This window comes from Patiria miniata, unplaced genomic scaffold (genome assembly GCF_015706575.1).
Source record: "Patiria miniata isolate m_02_andy unplaced genomic scaffold, ASM1570657v1 HiC_scaffold_20, whole genome shotgun sequence".
NCBI classification, from domain to species: Eukaryota; Metazoa; Echinodermata; class Asteroidea; order Valvatida; family Asterinidae; genus Patiria; species Patiria miniata.
In genome coordinates, this window is record NW_024037059.1 from 34219343 (window position 1) to 34231514 (window position 12172).

At 41.0% G+C, this 12172-nt stretch overlaps 1 protein-coding gene across 8 annotated transcripts in view; it reads left to right on the top strand.

Annotated features, from left to right (window-relative positions):
* The window catches only part of LOC119728778, a 160985-nt gene extending 149060 nt beyond the window's left edge, over positions 1-11925 (top strand). For all 8 annotated transcript variants that reach the window (XM_038201162.1, XM_038201159.1, XM_038201167.1 and 5 more), the window contains 10 exons: positions 1354-1634; positions 2279-2387; positions 3265-3336; positions 4159-4265; positions 4810-4918; positions 5556-5690; positions 6448-6551; positions 7608-7806; positions 8649-8786; positions 9739-11925. In XM_038201162.1, coding sequence (XP_038057090.1) covers positions 1354-1634; positions 2279-2387; positions 3265-3336; positions 4159-4265; positions 4810-4918; positions 5556-5690; positions 6448-6551; positions 7608-7806; positions 8649-8786; positions 9739-9843 — 1359 coding nt within the window. In that variant the 3' untranslated portion in view covers positions 9844-11925. The remainder of the gene's footprint in view (positions 1-1353; positions 1635-2278; positions 2388-3264; positions 3337-4158; positions 4266-4809; positions 4919-5555; positions 5691-6447; positions 6552-7607; positions 7807-8648; positions 8787-9738) is intronic.
* The last annotated feature ends 247 nt before the right edge of the window (positions 11926-12172 follow it).

A 12172-nucleotide genomic window follows, 5' to 3' on the forward strand; every position in this document is an offset into this window, starting at 1 on the left:
GAGAACCAACGCACAACTCTACTCACATGCGATCCGCGGCCAGGATTCGAACCGTGGTCACCTTGGTGAGAGGCGAGCGCTTTACGCACAAGCCACCCATGCCACCCACTATACACATTGATTGAAGTGCAAACAAGCAGATGCAGACATAATTCAAAGCATAAAAAGACAAATTTGTACAAATTAGTACACCGTTTACTCTGGTCTTGAAGACATCCAGGGTTGGTGACTCAACGACTTGCTGGGGTAGTGAGTTCCACAGGCGGATGGTGTCTGGGAAGAAGGAGCCCTTCAGTAAGGTTGTGCGGGTGGGTGGAACGAGGAGTTCCTGGCTGTGGCCTCTGGTGAATGAGTTGACTGGAATTAGTTGGTTGTCCGGGATGTCATTGAGTTTGTTGATGATCCGGTACCTCATTGTAACCGTGGCGATGGCTCTTCCATATTTTAGAGACTCCCAACCATTGTTCAATGAGACTAGCTCTGATTGTATCAGAGTTGGCTGTTTATGCTCTGGCATTGATGGCTCAATGCAGCAAGGTCCCACAGACTTTTACACCTGATGCACTGTGTTGCGCCTGGCAGGGTTTAGGATTAATTGGTCTTTTTATCCCCTGGCTTTCAAGCCAGACAGGGGGATATTGCGATCTGGTGACCACAAATTTGTAGCCTTGTGGAGACTCACACACAATAGGGAACAAAACATTGTAAAGGTCTCCACAGGGCAATTTCTATAGATGAATAGGTCTCCACAAGGTTTTCACGAAATAGATATATGGGTTTTACTCAAAAACTAGGAATTTCCAAGGTGGATTGATCTGTCGCAAATGGAAGAGTTTTAGAAAAGGGATATTAATTCCAAATTTCAGCCAAGGAAACTAATTCTGGTTAAAATAAGAGCATTTTGAAAATTCACTTTCAAAATTGAACACTTTACTACACGAGAACAAAGAAATGTCTCCACAAGGATACAAATTTTGGAGGGGGTGTTCCCTTCTGTGTGTCCATGTGTGTATGTTCCAGTTCACTGTAAGTTCAGTCATCAATCTCAGTCAAACTTGAAAGGTGGTCTGTGGAGAGAAGGCCGACGTTGAAAAAATCCTTTCCACTATAGATATTTACGAGGTCTCTGTAGAGATACTCATGACTCATGACTAACATATGTTAGTCCGGTGTCTCACCCAAATTCTCCATTCAACCCAAACTCCCCATTCAACTGAGTACCTGCCGGGTGGACAATCAATGCCATCACTGCAAATTGTCCTTACTAACTGCCTGTACATGTACACAAACTGGCAGGATGCCGGGGGATTGCGCAAGTTTTACTTGCAGTATTTTCATTTTTATGATTTGCAGGGTGGTGCAATCAGAGAGCACGATGCCTTCTACTACCTGGACCACATCTTCCTGATCTTCTCCCCATTCTGTCTGGCCTCGGGACTCATCGAGCTCCTCTACAACCAAGCCGAGGCAGACATCTACGCCACCTTCGGCCTGAACACTTACCGCGATCCCTTCGGCTTCAACATGCTGGGCTGGAAGTTTGTCGCCCTGGCCATTGAGGGCGTTGTTGCATTCCTGCTGCTGATGATCGTGGAGAGCTCCAGCAGACGTAGAAGTGGGGATTGCAAGTCAGGGTGTGTATTGTCTCAATCAAATCCCATGAGGTTCTGACCAATCGCAGCCCTGATTAAAGGGCCCACGCTGTTGCTGTGACGTCATTTCAGGAAGACGCATTTTGGGGTTTCTGTTCAAATTGTTAACCCAAAACAACTTGCTCACTAAAAACGTGTGTGAGAAAACTCTGCTCACTGGCTTACTGTCATCTACTGAAATATCAACAAGTCACAATCATAAATACTTCAAAATATTTTTAAAATGCACAAATGAACGACAGTTTCACAGTGGGTTTTACAGCAACATGTTTCACTGTTTGTAGCACCTTTGAAAAGGATAAAAAAAAAATCACTTCTTTGATATAATTTATAATTGGCATTTTCTCAGCAATCCAATGTGCTGTTTTCGTGACTTTTTAAGTATTTAAAAGAAAAAGCTCTCAGCTTCAATCTGATATGCAAAGCATAAAAAATCACCAATCACGGTTTTTTTTTTTGCCAAAAAAGCAAATGTTTCAGAGTTGCATTATTTAGGTCACCCTTTATACACATAGGGAGCTCAAAATTGTTTGAGGATGTAAAGTACTTAAATGTTGTCACAAGCGCTTATATAAACACCTGTTTTTATTAAAACTAAACACATGGAATTTATATCCTTTGTTTAGATCACCGGATCACAATGGCGTTGAAGATGAGGATGTTGCCATGGAGAGGCAGCGCTTAGTGTCTGGAGATACCAAGAACGACTTGGTTTGCATCCAGAATCTGACCAAGGTGATTTGTCCAAATGAGCTGCCTTTGACGTCCTTGCGTAAGGCCCCCTCCCCTCCCCCAGCCACAACGATGCACTCTAAACACATACATTATATGGCAAGCCAACTTTTCTTCCAGCAAACTTGAATTAATGATATCCTGTACTGCATGATTGGTATTGCACTGCCATATTGGGCACTCGCTTTCCCCTCATGCTCACGTTTCCTGCTGCATGCACATGTATTTATAGCCTCTTCGGTATTTCAACTGCGCATATGCACATGGGTCACAGGTCATTCGGGATAATCAAACAATCGAAGGCGCATGAACACGCGGGCGCACGACGCTTGCGTGTCAATTACCAACAGAATGGGCGTGCGCGTAACTTCGCATAACATCACGTCAGCGATGTTAGCCTGAATGACCTCGGGTCATTGAAATACAGAACTGGCTTATTGTCCGCACACAATAGGTAAATGTGCAGGAATTTGCATGAAGTTAAATTCGTTACCCCACTCACGCATTTGAACACAAAAAATACCGATGCTCAACATCAATCGCACACTGTACCAGTCCTGCCTAATTGAAGAAATAGATTCCTGAGGCAATTAAAACATTGATGAAATTATCAGGAATATCTCTTGTTATCACTCTGGATTTAGAAGAGCTGCAGTGTAAACCCTGCTAGTCCATTCAGAATCAAGATAACAAGTGGTCACAGCCAATGGCAATTGTTCTACTGTACGTGCCTGCCGTTCTAATGCCAGTACATACCCATGATACATTTTGAAGGAGTAGATACAGTATGTCTGTTGATTTCAAAATGTTATTTGCTGGGGGTTTTCTGACCTATTCTTCCAATGTTTTGATTATACTGCTTGTCAATTTTTTTTTGTAGGTGTATCGATCTGTCAACAACTCGTCTTTGGTGGCAGTGGATGATTTGTGTGTCGGCATTCCTAAGGGACAGGTAAGCCAGTCTAGTCCAAGACATGAAACTACAAGGGTCGGTTTTTCCGTAGACATGTAATCGAGTCAGTAACAAATCATCACAAGTCATCGTAAGTCATCACAAGTCATCACAGGTCTTCACAAGTCACAAGTCGGTTTTTTCAACCCAAATTTTCACTGCCAAGGAGTGAATTAAATCATAGGTGTTATGTGTAAAGTTTGTTCCTTGAACCTTACTCTTTTATGTGATGTAAAAATGAAGTCCATATGTGCAAATATAAGAAAGTTATGCCGTTTTGTTCATCTGGTTCCATTTATCAAACTGCAAGCCATTTCACCACATGACCAAATAGCACTCCATACCTCAATTTGTGCGTGGATACTTCTGAAGCACTTTTCTCATTTTTTTGTAATGATAACACTATAAATAAACTACACCATTAGAACGATCTGAAAACACTCTTTCAGCTGGTATATGGTTGATGTATGGGCGGCCAGACATATCAACATGCCGCCTTTCTGAAAAGTAGTAAATATATCTGTGTTGAGGGTGTTCTGTGTGTGGTTTCCTGGTCGACTAAAGTCGCCCATGGGAACCAGCAGGGGGGTTCTTCTTGTCGACAAAAGTCACCCATGGTAAGGAAAGGGTTAAGTAAATGGTGACAGACATTACTTTGTCAAATTGAATTGTGATTGTGTCTTGTGATAGACTCAGTTACAGGTATGGTGCTTCACAGAGCTGTTTAACAGATTTTGAGAAATTGTTCTTCCTAAAAAAAAAGGAACGTTAGCTGTATCTCAGCCTTACTACCAATGTCATTGTCTTATTTTTTTTGGTCAGTGCTTTGGCCTTCTTGGTGTCAACGGAGCCGGCAAGACCACAACCTTCCGCATGATTATCAACGATCTTGCGCCCACACACGGCAGCATCAAAGTCAGGTCCAACAGGTAAAGAATGGAGAAACAAAATGAACAAGAGTGGGAGAAGAACCTGGAACGGACAGAAAACAGGACCAGTGCTCTACCCACTGAGCCATTTCTACCTATTACTGTGTTGATTAAGTGTAAATGGGATTTGAAGTTGTCACCTGTAGAAGGGGTGCAGACCAGTGAATAAATTCCCATAGGCAACAGTGATAATGCCCCCCCCCCCCCATTCCAAAATTCGGATAAAATACTCCGAACTCTCACAGCTAATCAAGACATACATCAAATTAAAACTCGATTTACTCTCTGTCACTTTCTGTTCAATCTTTTTTGGGGTAACCACTGGTTTTTTGGTAAGTTGTTTTCCATCCAAAGATGATCACCCCTAATAGCAGTCCTGAAGCCCAGTGTTACCTTCACTCCAATTTAATTTACAAATTTGTAAGAAATAAAAGAACGAAGAGCTTTCATTTCTACACACCCTCAGCTGCAGGGGCCACAAAACTCTCTTGGATTACAATTTGGGACCTCTTTTCTCATTACGGACCATTGTATTTTTGGACAGTGTTGGTTACTGCCCACAAGCCGATGCCTTGTACAGTCCGCTGACCGGCACAGAGCTGCTGTACTGCTACGCCAGGATCAAGGGCCTCACTGGGAAGCAGTGCGAGATGGTAAGCTGGATTAGTATACAAATAAGGAATGTTTTGCACAAGTACCCCATCAACGGCCAGAAAAGGAGAGGAGACTGGTTCCCGGTCTATCTATTGTGGACTTTGAATGTATCCATAGTTGTGGGGGTTGGGGATTAGTCTGGGAGACCGCCAAAAGATAAAGTTAAACACACCCGCGTGCTGACGACGCCTATCACACGAAGACATTCTGGCTTAGCTTTGGCACGTATTCAGAATAAATAAGTCCTGCAGCCTTGCACGCGAACCAGTACAGTACGCACACGCTGTGTTGGTCCCGTCCATGGGGCTCCAAAAAAAACCTCTCTTTTGTTGGCGCACAGAGCCCATAGGCACCAGTGCACCATAGGCCCTACTCTGCCCTATAGGCAACGGTACCAATTTCGCAGCTCTGGTAAGTGCTGGAGCCTGGCATTTCATGGCTGATGCTAAGCTATGCTAGCATGCACTAAGCAAGCCAGGCCAAACTGGTAGCTCTAAAAGCCTGTACAATGTATTACATGTACTGGATTCGCTATGTATTTTTATAGCGCTGATTTTTTGTTGGATTTGTGCCTGGGCACTTCCCTTAACCAAACCATAAATATTCCTAAGTTTCAAATGATTTTGTTGCGTTCAGGCCGTCCGTCGCGTTGTGCACCAGATGAACATGGAGCCGTACGTCAACAATCGCATTGGGACTTACAGCGGAGGAATGAAGCGCTCATTGTCGACTGCCATAGCTCTCCTGGGTAACCCACAAGTCATACTCATGGTAAGCTAGAAGCCTCTCAAGCAGTGTTGCAGTCAAGACTTTTTGAGACCGCACTCATTTTTATCAATTATTTGGTTTTTTAGAAACAAAACAAGTCAAATAACAATTTACCAAGTGTCATTATTTGACGAAAGAATACTGGGATATATGTTTTGGGATCAACTTTCAAGCTCCAGTAAAAATGTCATATTGACCGTCCAACTCTGCCCAAGATCTTTTCGAAACCTATTCAAGATAAATTTTCCCATAAAACATTTATTTTAAACTATACGGTATTACCTTAAAACAATCCAACTGTTAAGTATGTTCAAAGTCACTTAAGGCACTGAGCGTCTATCCTCATTCACATTAGACTTGACTCAAATTTGACATTCCATTAAGCATTTGTGTGAGGTCTTAGAAAAGGTCTTGACTGCAATGTTGTTTACAGATCCAGTAACACTCTACATTTTCTGCTGATGTACTCAGGAATTCCTGGATTTTTTCTGGACATTGTCTTGATTAGTTTGACGGTCTGATGCATCGCACTGGTTTGATCATCTCTTAAAAAATACCGATGTATCATTCTTAAGATAAGTTTTTGACTGGAGAATGTTGTGAAGTGCTCACTCACAGACTGTAGTGTGAATTGCATATGACAGGAATTGCAAAATACTTCACTTGATTCGACTCGGAACTCTACAATCTTTTTTGTTAAGAGCATGAGCAATTTGTTGTGGTGTTGACATTTTTTTGGCCATGCTTTATTTCCCACTAGGATGAGCCAACAACTGGCATGGATCCAGTCGCCAAGCAAGCAGTGTGGTCTAACGTCCTCGCATTGATCAAGAACGGCCACTCTGTGATTCTCACATCACACAGGTAAACAGGTTTTCACAATCTGAATTCCACACCCCCTGGCCCAGTCCAGCACCAATCCAAGCGGGGGTTGTGAGGCTGGCCGGGGGAGGAGGGAAATTGTTGTTTCCTTGCCTGCTAACTTTTGGATAAAAATAATCTTAAGCTTTCAGAGTTCTGTAGGAAATACTCTGCCATTGCTTATGTCTCCGTCAAAAATGGGGGGAAAAGGAGGGGGAAGAAGGGAGGGGTAGCCGCACATCTGATCAATGGGCTGAACATGCTGTCTGCACACGGCCCGCTTGCGCATGACGTGCTATATTTGGATGTCACTTAAATCATCAGTCTCAGACTGTTTCTCAAACGCTGGCTTCGTCTCTGTTTTACAGCCATCTGGCAAACTGAAATTTCGGTGAAAAAAAAATTGGTAAACCCCACTCATGACAAATTTCACACTACGCTACTGAATCCCCAACTTATTTAGGGCCTGTCTCGATTCATATCCCGGACAAGTTGTGGACATTGTATCGGGCATAAGTGGCAGGATTCTGAACAACTTCCCCGCAATCTTCCCGCTATGATGTTATCAGTATTGATGAGTCAAGCAGTTGCTAATGAAACTTTGCCATGGAAATGAATTGAGAAGGGCCCTTATTTACTTAATTTGTTGCATAGAGAACTGATATTTGAAACAGCCAAACATTTGTTAATTTTTTCATGTTCCTGATTATGTTTTGCAGGCACTTTAAATCCAATCTTTAAATTCAGCAACAATTAAAATTTTTTTTAAATGAATCATCTTTCTAAATCATGTGCAATCATTTTTGTACGCATTTTGATTTTCCCAAATGGGTTTGTGTATGGCTCTTAAAGCTATCATTTGCCAGGAAGTATCTTTAGAAAACTCTTAAACAACCAATGAAGTGATTTTTTAGGAAAGGTGGGGGATTTGAAAACCTAAATCATTGTTGTATATAATGAGCATGGCGGTGGTTGTATTGTGCTTTTAATTTGCAGAATGAAATCTGTAGCTTAAGACTTTAAAAGTCAACTTGATTTTTGATCTTACACACATTCCAGCATGGAGGAGTGCGAGCTTCTGTGCACGCGTCTCGCGATCATGGTGAACGGTCGTTTCCAGTGCCTGGGCAGCCCTCAGCAAGTCAAGCATCGTCATGGCGACGGCTACACTCTTATCCTCCGCATCAATGATGAGACACTGGATTGGAGCAGCATCATGAACTTTGTCAACGACAGGTTTCCTGAAGCCATCCTGAAGGTATGCACAGTACATTTGCCTTGAAACCCCTCCCCCCAAACCCCCCCCCCCCCTCCCTTCCTTACGGAAAATATGGATCCTATACAGGATAAATAAATGGTGTATGTTGCAATGTAGGCACATTCAGTTGTTTGTATTTGAGTGTTTTCAGTATTCAGGGTTCTCACAGTCAAGGCAAAATTTAGGAATTTGAAGCTGATCATGGAAAGTCATGGAGTTTTGTTATTTTACTAGGAGTCATGGAAAGTTTGATCTTCCAAGACAAAAGTGGAAGACAACTCATAGAATCCTGCATCGCCCCAAGTCATGATGCGTAATATTTGCCTGTGGCAGGCTTACTACACATGTACTTCCTGTTTATGCATGTATGCTCTATTTTTGTTGCTTGTTCGATGCACCATAGCAATGCTTTTGCGGTGCTCAGTGGTCTTGTGCCAAACTGGAAGGCTGAAAGGGAGTGGCACCCCTTGTCTCTAGAGCAACAGGCTCCTATGATGCCAAAGCAGCGCAGGAATTTGTCGAATGCTAGAAAGCCTTAATTTTGTCCTGGAAAAGCCATGGCATTTCATTACAAGATTTCTGTGGGAGCCCTGAGTATTACAGTAACCTCCATTAGTGCTGCTAGACAAGAATTTGACACTTTGAAAGAGTCATTGTTATTGAAAGAGAATCTTCTGTGTTTTTGAAAGAGAACCTTTTGGGAAATTCAGCCTTTCTACTCAAAATTAGTTCTAGTGACTTTTGGCTCATTTTTGTTGGGTTGTGCTACTAAATGTGTTAGGCCTATATAGCCCCGTTTCCTAACACACTAAGTGTGCAACTTTCAAATCATCTTCTTGTAGGAGAGGCATCACAACATGGTGCGCTTCCAGTTGCCCCTGGCAACCAGGCGCCTGGCGGACATCTTTGGCGCTGTGGAGGAGAACAAAGCCCGCCTCGGCATCCAGGAGTATTCCGTTACCCAGACAACGCTGGACCAGGTGATTGGTCGCTATATTTATCCACAAACAAACTTTGATTGGTCCTCAACAATTTAACAATTGTTTCATAAGTGTGATTTCTTTTATATTGGTTGGTGAATATTTGGTTTCCGAGCATTTTTGTGAATATGGCGACATTTCTAGGAATTTTCTTACAACGGGTAATGAAATAAAGGCTTAAAATAATTTTGAAGCATTTGTGTTGGCCCCCTATAAGTTTTTTTTTTTATTTGGCTAAATTTCAAACAGTCTTATTACAAGTTTTGAACAGTTTAAATCAAATAACTGCTTTAAAAAATACCTTCCAAGCATTTGTGTTGTTCCCCCTTAAGGTTTTCTTCAACAGTAGATGTTGCCACAGTGAAAGCTAAAGCTGTAGAAATAAACTCTTCTTGTAAATCAACCCAAATTCCAAAAGAAGAAAACAACGATCGTAACCTTTATCAACCAAAACTTGTTTGAAGAAAAGTGTGTTTTTTTTTTTTCAAATTTAAAACTAGTCTTTGCCAGTATCCACACACATGCTCGCAGTGCACACATACTGAAATTTGTATTCTTGTGGAGACATTTCTTTGTTCTCGTGTAGTAAAGTTTTCGAGTTTGAAAGTGAAGTTTCAAAATGCTCTGATTTTAACCAGAATTAATTTCCTTGGCTGAAATTATGTACTTAATATCCCTTTTCTAAAACTCTTCCATTTGCGACAGATCAAAACACCTTGGAAATTCCGCCTAGTTTTTGAGTAAAATCGATATATCTATTTCGTGATAACCTTGTGGAGACGTATTCATCTGTAGAAATTGCCCTGTGGAGACGTATACAATCTTTTGTTCCCTATTGTGTGCACGTCTCCAGAGGGCACGGTGTATCAGATCACAATACACAATACAACAGTGTGCTACCACTCCACAAGTTTACATAAGTTTTTTTTTTCTTTTTTCTCGTCATCAACAGGTGTTTGTCAACTTTGCCAAGCGACAAACAGACGGCCACAAGAGCGGCAAGGAGTCTGTCCAAGAGTTCACCAATCAGGCATTCACAACTGCCGATGAAGCCTAAACAAAGCCTAACAGAGCCCACATACACCAGAGGCGCTGTTACATTCTAACACAGCATTCAGAAATAGTTTTCCATTTTTTTTTATGAAGTAATATTTGTGACAATGCAGCTTTTACTAATTGTTACGTTTTCATTTTAATCCTAAGAATAAATATTGTAGAACAGTGATGGGTTGTGTTAAGTAGTGTTAAACATTTCTGTAAGTTTGTCAAAAGTTTAGTGGACTTTCCCGTGATTGGTCTGAGAAGAAGTAATAAATAACTGTATGTTTATTGCAGCCTTCTATATTTTGTACGCACTAAGAAATGCAAAGTAGTACTTAGATGTGTTAGGCCTACTCACAAGCTGTATATTTTATGTTTTTTTTAACACAAGGCCTGTATATAATGCAGCCTTCTATATTTTGCACGCACTAAAAATGCAAAGTAGTGCTTAGATGTTGTACTCACAATTTGTGTATTTTATGTGTTTTTTTAATACAAGGCATGTATATGATGACAGTCAGTAATCCAATTTTTTAAAGAATCCTTTTTCAATTGTGCCCTAATAGGACGATTATTTGATTGTTGAAAAGGGATTTTGCAGTAGTGAATGGGGTTTTAAAAGTGATTTGTTCAAACAATTGTTAATGCTGACAAAGAAAAGTTGCTTGACCCCTTTATGATCCCAGGATATTTTCCCTCCAAAATCATTCAGTCTGCTGCAAAACTAATGAATGGTCCATTCATCCTGCCGATTTCACAAATTCTAACAGGACATGTCTTCCCATGTGCATGGCTAAGCCATGGTTGTTCTTGTTCTCCTTGGGGGGCAAGTGGGGGGGGGGGCTTGAGGTTACAATGGAGGGGCACCCAATTTGATCATGCTGAGAGGTAGACCAGTTTTTTTGACTGGACACCGGACCTCCATGAAATAAAATATGGGGGGGGGGGGCTGGAAACCATCTTCCCACGGCAACGCTGTTCAAAACCTATATCACGGGCAATGTCAAACAATAGCTAGCACTAATTGCTTTCCACGGGACGTTAAAATAAACAGCCACTCATGAAAAACAGGGTTTTGGTGACAATTACACCAAAAATCAAGGGAAAAAGGCACTTTATGTTCAACCCGCTAATCATGGTAACTCATAGGACAGTGCTTTTATTTTCTTCAGGTGCGGGGGGGGGGGGGGGGGGGGGGGATGCCGGATGCACCACCACGCCATAGCTATGCCGTTGCTCATGTAAAATAGTGGCATAAAACAGTCTTCCCTTGTTGCGTGGCTGGTAAAAGAAATTGAAGATTACAGCATTTCCGTGTTTTTATTTGGACCCCTCCTGATGTAGACTGCTTTCGATCTGTAATGATGGCATTTATATGGTGGCTGGACTTGTATGGTGGAGTGTTTCTGGGAAAGTCAAATGTACTATGTAATCCAACCGTACAAAATGAATCGGAAGTCGCCAGAGTTGAGTTGCGGGCCCTTGAACAAACCTTTCACCGCGGAAATAAGGAACCGTGTATTTTTTTTGGGACCAAAATCATGTTCACAAACAAACAACAAATGTATGCAACTGATCTTGTACTAATATTAATCATTCTTATTACCATAACTTTAGTATTAATTATGAAATGCTCTTAATTATACATTTAGAGACTTGCTCTGTAGCATGTGTTATATCTTTTGTAAGTTTGTGCGAAGTGTTCTTTTATAATTATAGCAAACTATACAATTTGGTTTCATTGTGGTAGATGTTGTATGTGTAAATTTTTGTATTTTCTAAAAAAAGAAATGAAAAAAAGAAGTGCTCTTTTTTTATAATGAGTAAGGAATGTTTTATATTTCAGGACTTTTTATATTTTTATACACGTTTTCTGAGACCTCTTTTGTATGTTGCACAGTGACCTCCATGAATTTGAATCTGCTTCTAATTACAGCTATCGTTTCTAATGAATCTTCTAATTGAGAAAGGAAAAAAAAATTGCTGAAAATGAATAAATATCTAGGAATAGTTTATAACTGATAAGCGGATCTTTCATATATACATTTTGATGAAGCATTTATGTAGAATTAATAAAATAGCGAATGTTTGTAATAAACTTGTGCCTTCTTTTTGTCCAATTTCATAAGTCATTATACTATTTGAATTTGGGGGATTATTTTTGTGCATTTTCTAACAGACTCGGTATAGTAAAGAACCTACATTGCTATTGCAAGCACTTTGTATGAACTCGTCGGCACTTCTAGGCAATAAATGCTGCATTACTCAAGTCATTTGATGATGAGGTAGAACCTTCAATACAGCATTATCTCCCATATAACAAAAGTGACACATTTGCCTATCAA